The sequence below is a fragment of the Dendrobates tinctorius genome, unplaced genomic scaffold (genome assembly GCF_039654945.1).
Source record: "Dendrobates tinctorius isolate UK_male_01 unplaced genomic scaffold, ASM3965494v1 ptg000151l, whole genome shotgun sequence".
Taxonomy (NCBI): Eukaryota; Metazoa; Chordata; class Amphibia; order Anura; family Dendrobatidae; genus Dendrobates; species Dendrobates tinctorius.
Window position 1 is genome coordinate 27,234,991 of NW_027361818.1, and position 18,004 is coordinate 27,252,994.

The following is an 18,004-nucleotide window of genomic DNA, read 5'->3' on the forward strand; positions in this document are numbered from 1 at the left end:
TCTTAAGGAAAAGTTTTATTAATGAAAAAAAATAAATAGATAAATGCAATTTGTTTTACTACTTAGATTTTGTCAATTACTTCAAAGACAAAATTGACCAGATTCGATAGGAAATTATCTCCCAATCACCTCATACCATGCACTGTCCTCCCTCCCCCACTGCATCTAGCTCACTCCCTGATTTTGAACCAGTCACAGAAGAAGAAGTAAGCAGGCTCCTTGCATCTTCTCGCCCAACCACTTGCACCAGTGACCCATTTCCGTCACATCTCCTCCAGTTCCTTTCCCCTGCTGTCACCCCTCACCTAACTAAAATATTTAACCTCTCTCTCTCTTCTGGTATTGTTCCCTCCTCATTTAAGCATGTCATCATACATCCACTACTTAAAAAACCATCCCTCGACCAAAACGTTGCCGCTAGCGATAGACCTGTCTCTAATCTTCCCTTCATCTCTAAACTCCTGGAATGCCTGGTCCACTCCCGTCTTTTCCCCTTATCTCTTTGATAACTCTCTTCTCTACCCTCTCCAATCTGGTTTCCGCTCTTTACACTCCACTGAAACTGCCCTCACTAAAGTCTCTAATGATCTACTAACAGCTAAATCAAATGGTCATTACTCCATGCTAATTCTCTTGGCTCTCTCTGCAGCTTTCGACACTGTGGATCATCAGCTCCTCCTCACTATGCTCCGTTCCATTGGCCTGAAGGACACCGTTCTCTCATGGTTCTCCTCCTATCTCTCTGACCGCTCCTTTACTGTATCTTTTGCCGGTTCCTCCTCCTCTCACCTTCCCCTTACTGTTGGTGTTCCTCAAGGATCGGTTCTAGGCCCCCTCCTCTTCTCCTTGTACACTGCCCCTGTTGGTCAAACAATCAGTAGATTTGGTTTCCAGTACCATCTCTATGCTGATGACACCCAATTATACGCTTCTTCTCCTGACATCACGCCAGCCTTTCTAGAAAACACTAAACGCTGTGTCTAATATCATGTCCTCACTATATCTGAAACTGAACCTGTCAAAGACAGAACTCCTGGTGTTTCCTCCCTCTACTAATGTACCTATACCTAACATTGCCATTTCTGTGTGTGGTTCCACTATTACTCCCCAGTAACAGGCCCGCTGTCTCGGGGTCATACTTGATTCTGAGCTTTCCTTTGTCCCCCACATTCGATCACTGGCTCGCTCTTTTCATCTGCACCTCAAAAACATTTCTAGAATTCGACCTTTTCTTACTTTTGACTCTGCAAAAACTCTTACTGTTTCTCTTATTCATTCTCGTCTCGACTATTGTAACTCTCTTCTAATCGGTCTCCCTCTTACCAAACTCTCCCCTCTCCAATCTGTCTTGAATGCTGCAGCCATGATCATATTCCTCACCAATCGTTACACCGATGCCTCTACCTTGTGCCAGTCATTACACTGGCTACCCAACCACTCCAGAATTCAGTATAAACTTATTACCCTCACTCACAAAGCCCTCCATGGCTCAGCACCACCCTACATCTCCTCCCTTGTTTCAGTATACCACCCTACCCGCGCCCTCCGTTCTGCTGATGACCTGAGGTTAGCATCCTCAGTAGTCAGAACCTCCCACTCCCGTCTCCAAGACTTTACACGCGCTGCGCCAATTCTTTGGAATGCACTTCCCAGGTCAATACGATTAGTCCCCAATCCCCACAATTTTAAGCGTGCCCTGAAAACGCATTTATTCAGACTGGCCTATCGCCTCAACACATTATCCTAATCTATCCCTGTGTGGCACAGCCAAAAGTTTTACCATAACCAGGTTCCCCGCATCATTCTCCCACATGCTTTATGCATCCATTAGCCCTCTGTGTCCGTACTGTCACACACCTAACATTATGGCTGGTCCATACAATCAGGGCAACTGTTACCACCCACCTTTCGTGTCTACCTCTTTCCTCATAGACTGTAAGCTTGCGAGCAGGGCCCTCACTCCTCTCGGTATTTGTAATGACCTATGTGATTATTGTTATGCTGTAATGTCTATTTTCTGTACATATCCCCTCTGAAATGTAAAGTGCTGCGGAATATGTCGGTGCTATATTAACAAAATTTATTGTTATTATTATTATTATTATATTATAAAACTAATGGATTATTTATGATGCACAGAAAATAAAATACATAAATACATTCCAAAACTGGCAAATGTTTGGTTCATAAGTCCTCGAGTTTTATGTACTTCAAAATGGCACCATTGAAATCGGCAACTTATCCTGCAAGAAAAAGAAGCCCATATAAAGCTTCGTGGTTGGTCAAAACAAAGACGTCAGGGGCTGATTCATGAAGACTGGAATGGCCAACTCTCATGTTACCTCAACCTTGCTAGGGTACAAACTAACCAAGTCATTAAAAGGCACAAGCCACTTCATGAAATTTGTTGCATCTTTTGATTGGCATGTAACTCTGTGCGTTGTGCCAGAAATTCTACTCTAATCTTCGACTGGAGGACTGGAGTAGCATTTCCGACACACAAAGCACCATTACTTCTAATTATATAGACGGGTGGCAACAGCCACATCTTGTACTATCTCAGCTCCACCCATTTAGTTGGAGCTTTTTCCAAGGTTCGTGAAAATGCCAAAGGTTGCATCTTTTTTGATCTCCTCTGCATTGCACGCAAATTTTGTGAGTTTTTGAAGCTTTTACTCCAATTTTTCAGGAGTAAAAGCTTTTAGGAATCGGCCCCATAGCACCATAGCTTTGAGACTAAGACGACACAAACCATTTTTTTTAATTCCCAATTTTTTTTTAAATTACATCATTTTCCGCGCTCAATTTCCTCCACAGCTTCATAATTAACCTATTTTATTCATTATTTAACAGTGACCGTTCCAGCAGCTTGTTTTGGTTTAAAAGTGTATTTAGGACCGAAAAAAATTATTTTCTCAACCTGGTGATGATACATTTACTACCTAAGGCTACTTTCACACTTCAGGTTTTTGCCGTCAGGCGCGATCCGGCCTGTTGCTGGCGCGCCGGATCTGGCTCAAATTATGTAAAAATCTAGCGGATCCGGCAGAAAACCTGATCCGTTTCATCCGTTTCATCCTTTTTTTATCTGTTTTTTGACAGATTACGACGGATCCAGTTTTTAAAAACGCCCATGGGGGTGCTCCAAAACATGATTGGCTGCATTATAATGGCTGAGTGCCCCACTGGCATGTTTTATATATGTTTCCTGGGGATTAGCCAACTTCTGAGCATGCTCAGACGTAAAAAATGGATCCGGCCACCAGATTCTTCTTTTTCCGGATCAGGCGCATTGAGGCGTCCATAGACTTCCATTGTTGAAAAAAGCCGGAATCGCCGGATCCGGCGTTTCCGGCATTTTCCCCGGAGACGAAAAACGTTATTGTTGCCGTTTTTTCCAGACGCCGGAATGCAAAAAATGGATGAAACGCAAGGCCATGCAGTGCGATCCGGCGCTAATACAAGTCAATGGGAAAAAAACGGATCCGGCGTTACATTTCGCCGGTTCCAGTTTTTCAAAAAATAGCCGTCTCGCGCCTGACGGCAAAAACCTGATGTGTGACAGTAGCCTAACCTGTGGATGGATGATGCGTTTTAAGAATGGAGGAACCTCTTGTTTTATATCCAACAGGTAAGGGGATCATCTGGACTGAATGTCACATACATTTCATAGCGCCAAATTACTGAGGACATATAAAGGACAACATCAAGTCCACCTCATTTTTGATAATGATCCGTGCTGGGTGAAGTTTTTCCTGTTCTCGGTGGCATGAGGTCATTTGCCAGACATCCAATATGGTCACTGGCAGTTTGGAAAACATGGCTCTCATCACTGTATCCAACTGGTAGGACAACCAGTCATTAACCAGGCGAAAATCATATCCAGTGTTGGCCGATTTAATCAGTATCTTTGTGTCCGGGCTACGCTCCAAAAGTCTAGCTACAGCTTCACGGATGTGCCACAGTCGGTGAATGTACAGGCTCAACGGATACGTAGAAAAATGAGCTGAACAAGTAAAGACGATCACCATTCCTTTCCGAGCACCCAATCCATCCAGCTCCGTTGCGATGTAGTGTAACTCTTTAATTCCTACACGCTCCATTCGCAGAGGCTTCTGATGCGCTCGATATTGCATTAGATAGTTATTCTCTGCATCTGTGGCCAACAAGGGACCTGGGTGGTGAGGCACATGGAGGTGTATTTGCTTGAGAGCTGTAAACAATCATGGCAAAGGAATCAGGCATTGCTAATCAACATAATGTGACGATTTTTAATATTAACAAACAGGATCATTTTGACATCGTTCAAAAAAATTCAATGGCACACAAGTGTGAATCAAATTTGTGACAAATTTTAGTAAATGTGCGCTACCTGGTGAATTTGAATTATTTGAAATATGATTCAAGTGTAATTCTAAAAAAATGTGGCTAATGCAGAATATTGCATTAGCCAGAAAATGATCACATGATTTTCCCATAATGCCTTGCAGCTATAAAATTACATAGTAGAGACCAGCCGATCAAGAGGATCTGATCTATCATAGTCTGTATTAAAGCTGAAACAGGGAATGCAGCAGTCTCTTTTTAGTAAATATGGATATTGAGAGGACATCAGAGCGCCTATCTTAGCCATAGAGATAGGAATAGATATCCATAAAACACTGAATAAACATTACAGATAGCGTGTGACAGGACAGCAATGAAAACCAGGCATCATCAGGTTACCCATAGCCATATATCATGAGATCACTATGACATTCTTAAGATTGTATTTGTGTTTTCGAGAAATTAAATGTGCACAATAAATTTCTAGAAGCCCTCATAATGTGATACAGTGATTTCCAGGCAAGAGGAGTCTTTGTTTCTACTTTTGGGAAAAACTTACCAAAGATCATAGAATCCTAGAATGTTAAAGATGGAAGGGACCTCCATAACCCTCGTGTCCAACCTCCTGCTCAATGCAGGTTTCACTAAATCATCCCAGACAGATGTCTGTCCAGCCTCTGTTTGAAGACTTCCATTGAAGGAGAACTCACCACTTCTCATGGCAGCCTGTTCCACTCATTGATCACTCTAACTGTCAAAAAGTTATTTTCTAATATCTAATCTGTATCTTCTCCCATTCAATTTCATTCCATTACTTTTTGTGTTTCCATGTGCAAGTGAGAATATGGATGAAGTCAAATTTGAAAAGATTTGCTGATATCAAATGGAAACTCTTCAAGAATATGGAAGCACTGCGCTAAGTTTACAGTCTTTCTCCTTAACCAGTCATGTGGCTTAGTTGTTATCTGAAGTTATGATCCCTGACATCTGTCCATGAAATTTTGACTTTGGCATAGAAATGCCTTCCCCAAATTTCCTTTCTGAAGGGAAATTTTTCCCACGTAGATCACTGAGATGCTTTTTGTAATGGGACAGGTTTCAGCTGACACAAAAGGATTGGGAATTTAAAGTTGCCTTGCAAACAAAATCTAAAAGTGGCCGTATTGGGTCAAAATTGGGTTAATCTGGAATAAGAAAACCAGATGATGTCAGCAATCGGCAGAAGCCATAAAGCTGGTAGGTGGGTCCAATGGAAAAACACAGTTAAAGGGGCGAATCGACAATTAAGCAAAGTACTGCTGCAATGGTAAAAGGAGCAATTCAACACCACTGTATGTTAAGCAAACACACACGTAGAGGACAGTCCAATACTGTCACGATCCATTTTTGGATCTATGACAGATCTGTCTTCTCAGATTAAAACCTTTTTTCCTTGCAGTCCATTGGGGGTTAATCTCAGTTTTCCCTCCTGGTGGTCTGCTGGTGTAATTATATTGCTGCTGAGCTTGTTGATGTCTGTGGTGACCACTCCTACCATCCTTTAAAAGGTCACCTGATGGGTCAGCTGATGGTTGGTGATACAGGTCCTTTCTGACCAACCAAACAGAAGCAGGTCCCTGGTGTTCAGCCAAGTCTGGTGTATTGGAGTCCTGTTGCTGTGCTACCTGTGGTGTGGAGTTTGCAGCGGTGCAGATAAGCTAAGTGCTGTACTTTAGTTACCTGGTCCTTTCTATGTCTGTTCCCTTCCCCTTGGGTTTCTTAGCTGTAGTGCTAGGATAGCGTCCTAAGCCGGCCAGTGCACTAGCAAGGGCAGTTGGATGTGACAGTTTAGGGATGAGGTACCCTGACGTCAGCAGGGGTAAGGACCAGCATAGGGAGTTAGGTGAGAGCAAGACAGGCTCAGGTTGGAGCTCAGGAGGTGACCGTCCCTGATTCCTTATTGTCAGGGCCTTCTTCATCCCTATTCCATCGGCGATGAGATGCTGAGTTTTTCGTGACTGACCATTTGTTGGGTCGTGTCACACTGCGCTAGTCACTCCGTGACAAATACTCACTGCAGCATACAGAGAGAATACATTGATAGATAGGACTACATTACCGACAGTTCATCTTCTAACTTCATAGCAGGGTTCAGAGCCCAGCCTGCCACATTCACCCCTGGATAGCCGCTTACCTGCAGCCAAATATTCCACAAATTTGGAAAATTGTTGCTTTTTATCAATACAATCACTTATTCTTGCTGAAATTACTCTCTTCCTCCAACACCGAGGTGTGTGACACCCCGAGCAGCCATCACTAGCGTTGAGCGATACCTTCCGATATCGTGAAATATCGGATCGGATTAGATCGGACCGATAACCAAAAAGTATCGGATATCGCCGATTCCGATACAGGAAACCAATGCAAGTCAATGGGACAGAAATATCGGAATTAAAAAAACCCTTACTTTCCTTGTAGGTTAATTCTACATGAAGAAAAACAACTAAGAATAATGTAGAATGTATTGGGGGAGGTGGTGGAGACATTAAAGCCATAGAGGTTTAGCCCAATCAAATGGAATAGCAGGAATATTTTTTTTTTTAAGACGTTCGGAGTTACAAAGATATTGACTATGTTAACCTTTTTTATATTTTGTCAGATATGTATGTTTCACTACTTCCATGCGCTTCACCATCTTTTTTACTCTCCCACACTTTCTCCTTCATGATCAGCAGCAGCAGCATCTTTTTCATCAACTTCTTCTTCACCTTATTCATCTTCTTCTTCTTCACCTTTTTCCTATTATTATTTTTTTTACATTCTTCATATTCTTCTTATTCAACTATTATTCTTCTTCATAGCCTACTTCTTCATCTTCTTCCTATTCTTCTTCTTCTTCATCATATTCTTATTTGTGACAGGCATTACTCTAGTTGTTATCCATAAAAGTTTGAAGATTACACCTTCCGTTCTGCCTGTCACAAAAGATTTACAACATGATTTGTCCTCGTTCAGTTTGGCCTGCAACAGCAGGCATTTTCCAGGGGCACCACGAGGAGGAATGGACTCACCTCCATATACTGCTTAGTCTTCTTCTGCTTATAATTTAGATATCTTTTGCTCTGATTTTTAGTCTTATGCTTAATGTTCTGCTTTTTGTTCTTCTGCTTTTTGTTCTTCTGCTTCTTGGTCTTCTGTCTCTTGTTGTTCTGTATCTTGGTGGTTGTCTTCGTGTTCTTTGTCCTCTTGGTCATCTTCTTCAGGGTCATCTTTTTGGTCTTCTTTGAGGTGATCTTCAGGGTCGTAGTCAGGGAGATCCAGAGTGATTACCAAAAACCATTTCAAAAAGCTTGAACTTGGAAATGTAGCAGAAGGTACAAGAAGGCTGAGGAATTGCTGAGAACCAGCTGACGGTACTAGAACCCGGATGGGTAGCAGAAGGAACAAGAGCCAATGGCACTACGGAGGACCAGCTGATGGTGCTGGAACCCGGAGGGGCAGCAGAAGGAACAAGAGCCAATGCCACTACCGAGGACCTGCTGACAGTACTGGAACCCGGTTACTAAGCAGGAGGTACCTGTGCCAGAAAGCACTACCAAGGACCAGCAGACGTTGCTGGAACTCGGATACCGAGATGGAGGAACCTAAGCCAAAGGCACTGCCGAGAACCAGCTGACGGTGCTGGAACCCGGAGGGGCAGCAGAAGGAACGAGAGCCAATGGAACTACCGAGGACCAGCTGACGGTGCTGGAACCCGGAGGGGCAGCAGAAGGAACAAGCGCCAATGGCACTACCGAGGATCAGCTGACGGTACTGCAACCCAGTTACTAAGCAGGAGGTACCTGTGCTAGAAAGCACTACCAAGGACCAGCAGATGTTGCTGGAACTCAGATACCGACATGGAGGCACCTAAGCAAAAAGCACTGCCGAGAACCAGCTGATGGTGCTGGAACCGGAGGGGCAGCAGAAGGAGCAAGAGCCAATGGAACCTGCGAGGACCAGCTGACGGTGTTGGAACCCGGAGGGGCAGCAGAAGGAACAAGAGCCAATGGCACTACTGAGGACCAGCTAATGGTACTGGAACCCAGTTACTAAGCAGGAGGTACCTGTGCTAGAAAGCACTACCAAGGACCAGGAGATGTTGCTGGAACTCGGATACTGAGATAGAGGCACCTAAGCCAAAGGCACTGCAGAGAACCAGCTGACGGTGCTGGAACTTGGAGGGGCAGCGGAAGGAAAAAGAGCCAATGGAACTACCGTGGACCAGCTGATGGTGCTGGGACCCGGAGGGGCGGCAGAAGGAACAAGAGCCAATGGCACTATCGAGGACCAGCTGACGGTACTGGAACCCGGTTGCTAAGCAGGAGGTACCTGTGCTAGAAAGCACTACCAAGGACCAGCAGACGTTGCTGGAACTCAGATACCGAGATGGCGGCACCTAAGCAAAAGGCACTGCCGAGAACCAGCTGATGGTGCTGGAACCCGGAGGGGCAGCAGAAGGAACAAGAGCCAATGGAACCTGCGAGGACCAGCTGATGGTGTTAGAACCCGGAGGGGCAGCAGAAGGAACAAGAGCCAATGGCACTACCGAGGACCAGCTGACGGTACTGGAACCCAGTTACTAAGCAGGAGGTACCTGTGCTAGAAAGCACTACCAAGGACCAGCAGACGTTGCTGGAACTCAGATACCGAGAAGGAGGCACCTAAGCCAAAGGCACTGCCGAGAACCAGCTGAGGGTGCTGGAACCCGGATGGGTAGCAGAAGGTACCCCTGAAAAACAACGTTGCAAGGCCGAGAGCCGGTAGCAGTTACCGAAACCCACAGTCCTACAGGGGGTGCTAGTCCTATTGGCACTACAGAACCAGCCTTTATTGCCAGATCCCGTAGCCCACATAGGAAGCACCTAAACTGCAGGCACCATAGAGTCGGCTAACCTGACCGCAACACAACAGGACAATGTATTGGTGCCAAAGTGATTTTGACACTTCCCGGAAACAGCAGGCCTGCTGGAACCCGGAGGGGCAGCAGAAGGAACAAGAGCCGCCATTGGCACTACCGAGGACCAGCTGACTGTACTGGAACCTGGATACTAAGCAGGAGGTACCTGTGCTAGAAAGCACTACAAAGGACCAGCAGACGTTGCTGGAACTCGGATACCGAGAAGGACGCACCTAAGCCAAAGGCACTGCCGTGAACCAGCTGACGGTGCTGGAACCCAGAGGGGCAGCAGAAGGAACAAGAGCCAATGGCACTACCAAGGTCCAGCTGACGGCACTGGAACCCGGTTACTAAGCAGGAGGTACCTGTGCTAGAAAGCACTACCAAGGACCAGCAGACGTTGCTGGAACTCGGATACCGAGATGGAGGCACCTAAGCCAAAGGCACTGCTGAAAACCGGCTGATGGTGCTGGAACCCAGAGGGGCAGCAGAAGGAACAAGAGCCAATGGCACTACCGAGGATCAGCTGATGGTGCTGGAACCCGGTTACTAAGCATGAGGTACCTGTGCTAGAAAGCACTACCAAGGACCAGCAGACGTTGCTGGAACTCCGATACCGAGAAAGAGGCACCTAAGCCAAAGGCACTGCCGAGAACCATCTGACGGTACTGGAACCCGGATGGGTAGCAAAAGGTACCCATGAAAACCAAAGCTGCAAGGCCGAGAGCCAGCCACAGTTACCAAAACCCACAGTCCAACAGGGGGGGCTTGTCCTATTGGCACTACAGAACCAGCCTTTATTGCCAGATCCCACAACCCACATAGGAAGCACCTACACTGCAGGCACCATAGAGTCGGCTAACCCGACCGCAACATGACAGGACGTATTGGTAGCAAAGTGACGTTGACACTACCCAGAAACAGCCAGCGTGCTGGAACCAGGCTGGGCAGGAGGGAGTACCCGTGCCAAAGATACTGCCGAGAACCAGCTGACGGTGCTGGAATCCGGATGGTTAGCAGAAGCTATAAGAGCCAATGGAACTACCGAGGAAAAGCTGACGGTGCTGGAACCCAGAGGGGCAGCAGAAGGAACAAGAGCCAATGGCACTACCGAGGACCAGCTGATGGTACTGGAACCTGGTTACTAAGCAGGAGGTACCTGTGCCAGAAAGCACTACCAAGGACCAGCAGACGTTGCTGGAACTAGGATACCGAGAAGGAGGCACCTAAGCCAAAGGCACTGCCGAAAACCATCTGACGGTACTGGAACCAGGATGGGTAGCAGAAGGTACCCATGAAAAACAACGTTGCAAGGCCGAGAGTCGGCCACAGTTACCGAAACCCACAGACGAACAGGGGGTGCTTGTCCTATTGGCACTACAGAACCAGCCTTTATTGCCAGATCCCGTAGCCCACATAGGAAGCACCTAAACTGCAGGCACCATAGAGTCGGCTAACCTGACCGCAACACGACAGGACAATGTATTGGTGCCAAAGTGATTTTGACACTTCCCGGAAACAGCTGGCGTGCTGGAACCCGGAGGGGCAGCAGAAGGAACAAGAGCCATTGGCACTACCGAGGACCAGCTGACTGTACTGGAACCTGGATACTAAGCAGGAGGTACCTGTGCTAGAAAGCACTACAAAGGACCAGCAGACGTTGCTGGAACTCGGATACCGAGAAGGAGGCACCTAAGCCAAAGACACTGCCATGAACCAGCTGACGGTGCCGGAACCCAGAGGGGCAGCAGAAGGAACAAGAGCCAATGGCACTACCAAGGTCCAGCTGACGGTACTGGAAACCGGTTACTAAGCAGGAGGTACCTGTGCTAGAAAGCACTACCAAGGACCAGCAGATGTTGCTGGATCTCCGATACTAAGATGGAGGCACCTAAGCCAAAGGCACTGCCAAGAAACGGCTGACGGTGCTGGAACCCGGAGGGGCAGCAGAAGGAACAAGAGCCAATGGCACTACCGAGGACCAGCTGATGGTACTGGAACCTGGTTATTAAGCAGGAGGTACCTGTGCCAGAAAGCACTACCAAGGACCAGCAGACGTTGCTGGAACTAGGATACCGAGAAGGAGGCACCTAAGCCAAAGGCACTGCCGAAAACCATCTGACGGTACTGGAACCAGGATGGGTAGCAGAAGGTACCCATGAAAAACAACGTTGCAAGGCCGAGAGTCGGCCACAGTTACCGAAACCCACAGTCGAACAGGGGGTGCTTGTCCTATTGGCACTACGGAACCAGCCATTATTGCCAGATCATGCAGCCCACATAGGAAGCACCTAATCTGCAGGCACCATAGAGTCGGCTAACCCGACCGCAACACGAAAGGACAACGTATTGGTGGCAAAGTGACAATGACACCACCCGGAAATAGCCGGCGAGCTGGAACCAGGCTGGGCAGGAGGGAGTACCCGTGCCAAGGACACTGCCGAGAACCAGCTGACGGTGCTGGAACCTGGATGGGTAGCAGAAGCTACAATAGACAATGGAAGTACCAAGGACCAGCTGATGGTACTGGAACCCGGTTACTAAGCAGGAGGTACCTGTGCTAGAAAGCACTACCAAGGACCAGCAGACGTTGCTGGAACTCGGATACCGAGAAGGAGGCACCAAAGCCAAAGGCACTGCCGAGAACCAGCTGACGGTACTGGAACCCGGATGGCTAGCAGAAGGTACCCATGGAAAACAAAGTTGCAAGGCCGCGAGCCGGCCGTAGTTACCGATACCCACAGGACTACAGGGGGTGAGCATCCTATTGGCACTACGGAACCAGCCATTATTGCCAGATCACGCAGCCCACATAGGAAGCACCTAAACTGCAGTATTGGTGGCAAAGTGACGTTGACACTACCCGGAAACAGCCGGCGTGCTGGAACCAGGCTGGGCAGGAGGGAGTACCCGTCCAAAGACACTGCCGAGAACCAGCTGATGGTGCTGGAACTCGGATGGGTAGCAGAAGCTACAAGAGCCAATGGAAGTACCGAGGACCAGCTGATGGTGCTGGAACCCGGAGGGGCAGCAGAAGGAACAAGAGCCAATGGCACTACCGAGGACCAGCTGATGGTGCTGGAACCCGGAGGGGCAGCAGAAGGAACAAGAGCCAATGGCACTACCGAGGACCAGCTGATGGTACTGGAACTCGGTTACTGCTAGTAGTGGGAATGTGGACAGAGCAGGAGAAATTGCCAGAACACAGCCAGGGATCAGCTGACGTTACTGAACCCCAGTAACACAGGAGCAAATGTTGATTGTGCAGACGGCACTTCTGAGCAGCAACTGGCGGTGTTGTAGCACAGGGTAAATACTAGAGACAGAGTGGAGCCAGAGGCCTAATTGGAGCAAGTTTAAAATCAGTTGTAGTGTGAATGTGGAGGGAGCAGGAGATATTGCCGGACACACAGCAGGGGAGCAGCTGACGTTACTGAACCCCACTAACACAGGAGCTAGTGTTTGTCTCTGTGCAGACGGCACTTCTGAGCAACAACTGGCGGTGTTGGAGCACAGGGTCAATCTTGTATGATTGCTTATTATTTGCACTCTGAGTTAAGATTTTAGCTGATACCATTTTGTGGTAGACACAATATTTTGATTGTCACTTAGTGAATTTTATTGTTGCGCCAGCCAAAAAACATAATTCTGGCATTGTTTTTTTAATTAAGCCGTGCAGCAATCAGATTAATTTACTTGATATTTTAATACATCAGACATTTATGAATGTAGATATAACAAATGTTCATTTTTTCTTTTAATAGTTTTTTTTAATAGGATAACTGAGGGTGATTGAACGTTTGTGTTAGTTTTTTTTATTTTAAATACCATGTTAAATGTTTTGACTAAAATTGCGTTTTAACAGGTTAACAGCTCCACTCCACCCGCTGCTGTATATAGCACATGATGGATGATTAAATCAGTCATCATGAACCGGAAAAGATCTGGGCTTGGTGTGCAGGCCTGCATCTAAGTCAGGGACATGACTTTAGACTTATATGTAATTGTTAAACCAAAGAAATCTCCCTTCTTACTTTCTTCCTACATATTTCACTACTCTTTTTTTTGGCAATGGTTTATCACATAACTATAGTGTGGTCTATTCGGCATTTTTAGTCAATGTTCCTGCCTCCTGCTGTTGTTATCAAACTGCCCATTTTGGATGGGGAGAATTACTGAGCTGTAAAGACAAAATTTTAAAACTAGTTATTACAGTAAATTGAGACATTTAACTGTACAAGTGTATTTTGCCACATCTGTTTACATTGTTAAATTGGAGACATGTACATATTATACTGATATTATGGACAGGCTGTTGCTCAATTATACTTTTTGTTCATTATTTGATCTGTGCCACTATCTAGCACTCCTGGCTGATGTCTTATGGGTTATGTTTTTTGGGACTAACTTAGTTTGTTAACTATGTTTAGAAAAAAAAATTGTTATATTTATGTCCAAAAGGCATGCTAAAATCAAATGTAGCGCAAGTTATGAATGTTTTGGGCAATTTAAATAAAAATTATATTACGGAGAAGAAAATGTTTGCTGCTAGCAATAGCAACACCAATGCAACTCCTGGGATAAATCACCAAAAGAAAAATCAGATTTGACCTCCTATGTTTCTGGCAACTGTATTAGTGAAGAGCATAATGGTTGAAATGTTCCATCATTCATTTTGATCATAGCAGGATGATGTAGCCTCTGGCAGCGACACCATCAGCTAAAGTCAGTGTTTTGTTCAGTTCACCTCCCCCGCTGCCATATCACTTAATTTTGTAGATGGCAGAATATCCAATCCGTCAATGCAAACTCTGCAGGGTAATCAATACAGAGGAGGACAATTTTATATTACAGGAGGATTTATGTAAACTAGGAGCTTGGGCTGATAAATGGCAAATGAGCTGTAATGGGGATAAATGTAAGGTCATGTACTAGGATAGAACGAACAAGATGTATATTGATGTGCTTAATTGTAAAACACTGGGCAAAACTGTCACTGAAAAAGACCTGGGTGTATGGGTGGATGACAAACTCACATTTAGTGGCCAGTGTCAGGCAGCTGCTGCAAAGGCAAATAAAATAATGGGATGCATTAAAAAAGGCATAGATGCTCATGAGGAGAAGATAATTTTACCTCTATATAAGTCACTAGTGCGACCACACTTAGAATACTGTGTACAGTTCTGGTCTCCGGTGTATAAGAAAGACATAGCTAAACTGGAGCGGGTGCAGAGAAGAGCGACCAAGGTTATTAGGGAACTGGGGGGTCTGCAATACCAAGACAGGTTATTACACTTGGGGTTATTCTTAGGGGTGATCTTATTACAATGTATAAATATATGCGGGGACAATACAAAGACCTTTCTAATGATCTTTTTACTCTTTGACCTGTGACGGGGACAAGGGGGCATCCTCTACGTCTGGAGGAAAGAAGGTTTCAGCATACTCACAGATGCGGATTCTTTACTGTAAGAGCAGTGAGACTATGGAACTCTCTGCCATATGATGTTGTAATGAGTGATTCCCTACTAAAATTTAAGAAGGGACTGGATGCCTTTCTTGAAAAGTATAATATTACAGGGTATATACACTAGTTTCCTTAATATTGTGTTGATCCAGGGAGCTAGTCTGATTGCCGTAGGTGGAGTCGGGAAGGAATTTTTTTCCCCAATGTGAAGCTTACTGTTTGCCACATGGGTTTTTTTGTGCCTTTCTCTGGATCAACATGTTAGGGCAGGTTAGGATAGGATATGGGTGAACTAGATGGACTTAAAGTCTCCCTTCAACCTTAATAACTATGTTACTATGTTAATGACACCTGAATACATCATGCCCCATAGTCCCCTAAGAACAACCTGGAGGCGAAGGAACACAATACAATACCAACTATGGCTAAGGACAATATATGAGTTTTACAGCAACATTGTTTCCACTGACATCCAACTAACGCTTCCTCTGGATCCTGCTCAAGTTGCATGTCTCCATCCTAAGCAGTCATAAGACATTTGTTTGATTCTATACACTGACCGCCTTCTTTTCACTCATGCAGGACAAAGTACTGCCAAGCAATTCTACAGACTGAAAACCTGGTGGGGTGAAACGCAATATGGTGGATGACTTGGTGCTGCACATCAAGCGTTAAGTCACTCGCTGACTTGCTCCATGGGATCTGAAGCTTGGAACTTTGATGAATGACAATGCCAGAAACATTCTATCTCATCTAATGTCATGCACTAACTCGCACGTCATACATGGCCCACAACCTAAATTTAACAGTGTAACATCTTTTTCACAAAAATACACACTTGAGAAAAGTGGTGCGTATGGTTAGAAAAGTGTCACCCCTTCTCAATAGATCTTATACAGTGGGTGCGGAAAGTATTCAGACCTCTTTACATTTTTCACTCTTTGTTTCATTGCAGCCATTTGGTAAATTCAAAAAAATTCATTTTTCCTCATTAATGTACTGTGATAAAACACTCCGGGATCGCCTTTGCTGGGGTCAAAGGTCACGTGCATTCAGCATGAAACTCAGGCGCAGAGCTGGGATTCGGGTGTAACTGACCCTGGGTCAGGTTTATTAACGGTGAAAGCAATGCAAAAGGAAATAAAACATAAAACAAATCCTTGCCTGTCCGGCCCTAACTAAACATTGGACAACCTAACTACCAACTGGCGGGCTTCTCCCGTCCAGCCAAACCACAGTTGCAGTGGGCACTGCTTCCACTCACATGTGTCTCTCACACAGACAGGCTCTCTGTGTTCCCAGGCTGAGACACTCACACTACCACCTGGCATCCTTTTATATCCACCTCCCATTATTCATTAGCAAGCAGGTGCGATACTGACCAGACGAGGCCACATAGGAAAGGAATCTGGGCGAGATATACCTGCCCTCATCCACTATTCCCACATGATTCTCACATATCCCCCCCCTCTGCTCAGACCACTCTGGTCGAGCAATGACACCCGCCAAACAGTGCACTCGGGACAGGGCATCTGCATTCCCCATCTGTACCCCTGGGCGGTGCTCCACCGTAAAAGTGTAGGCCTGCAGGGCAAGGAACCACCGGGTCACCCGGCTATTCCGTTCCTTGTTCAAGTGCATCCACTTGAGAGGGGCATGGTCAGTGATCAGCCTGAACTTTCGGCCCACCAGGTAATATTTGAGGGCCTCTAGAGCCCACTTAATGGCGAGGCACTCTTTTTCTACGACTGCATACCTTTGCTCGTGTTTATTCAGCTTCCTGCTGAGATAGAGGACTGGGTGTTCCACTCCGTCCCTCACTTGTGAGAGTACGGCCCCGATACCGGTATCAGAGGCATCCGTTTGTACCACAAACTCGCTGCGGAAGTCCGGAGTCACCAGTACGGGCTGAGAGCAAAGTGCCCGTTTTAGGCTATGGAAGGCTTCTTCAGCCGCTAAACTCCATTTAATCATGACGGAGTCTTTCCCTTTTGTAAGATCCGTCAGGGGGGTAGCGATGGCTGCAAAATTGGGTATGAACCGGCGATAATAGCCGGCGATCCCCAGGAAGGCTTGCACCTGCTTCTTGTTGACAGGTTGTGGCCAGTCCTGAACCGCCTGAATCTTATCAACCTGGGGTTTAACAACACCTCTCCCAATTACATACCCCAAATACCGGGCTTCTTCTAGCCCGATGTGACATTTCTTGGGGTTCGCGGTTAGACCTGCCTCCCACAGGTCGTCAATCACAGCTTGTACTTTCTGGAGATGAGTCTCCCAGTCCAAGCTGTAAATGACAATGTCATCCAAATAGGCCGAAGCGTACCGCCTATGTGGCCTCAAGACTCGATCCATCAGTGTCTGGAAGCTCGCCGGTGCCACGTGCAGTCCAAACGGCATATACACATACTGAAATAAACCTTCCGGTGTAGCAAATGCCGTCTTTTCTCTGGCAGCCTCAGCCAGAGAGATCTGCCAATACCCCTTTGTTAGATCTAGGGTCGTAATATACCGGGCTTTTCCTAACCGATCTATTAACTCGTCGACCCGGGGCATAGGATAGGCATCAAATTTTGAGACCGCATTCAGTTTCCTGAAGTCATTGCAGAACCGGATGGTGCCATCCGGTTTAGGAATTAGCACAATCGGGCTGGACCACGCACTGTGCGATTCCTCAATGACTCCTAACTCTAACATTGCCTTCACTTCTCGGGAAACGGCTTCACGGCGCGCTTCCGGGATTCGGTAGGGCTTTACGTGAACTGTGACACCAGGTTCCGTTACGATGTCATGTTTCATTAGCATAGTCTGCCCGGGTTTTTCTGAGAAAAACTTTTGGTTGTGAAGTAGAAACTGCCTGACCTCAGTCTTTTGCCGCTCCGAGAGAGTCTCTGCAACCCGTACCTCCGGTACGATATGCGAGCAGACAGGACGGGCCAGCTCCGCTGACAAGGCAGACCGATCCTTCCAGGGCTTTATCAGATTTACATGATAAATCTGTTCAGGTTTCCGTTTACCTGCCTGGTATACTTTGTAGTTTACTTCACCAACTCTTTCCTTGATCTCAAAGGGGCCCTGCCACTTTGCCAGGAACTTACTGTCCACCGTGGGGACCAGGATCAACACCCTATCTCCGGGTGCAAACGTACGGATCTTGCCGCCCCTATCATAGATTCTTTTTTGGGCTCCTTGAGCCTGTATCATGTGTTCTTTGACAATAGGCATAACAGCCGCAATACGGTCCTGCATTTGTGTGACGTGATCTATCACTGTTTTAAATGGAGTGACCTGAC

General features: G+C 46.3%; 1 protein-coding gene across 1 annotated transcript in view; it reads right to left on the reverse strand.

Moving 5' to 3' along the window:
• Window positions 1-3,680: 3,680 nt before the first annotated feature.
• LOC141050276 (NXPE family member 3-like) overlaps window positions 3,681-18,004 on the reverse strand; it is a 92,323-nt gene continuing 77,999 nt past the window's right edge. Inside the window, exon 5 of the mRNA XM_073547163.1 lies at window positions 3,681-4,213. Coding sequence (XP_073403264.1) covers window positions 3,681-4,213 — 533 coding nt within the window. The remainder of the gene's footprint in view (window positions 4,214-18,004) is intronic.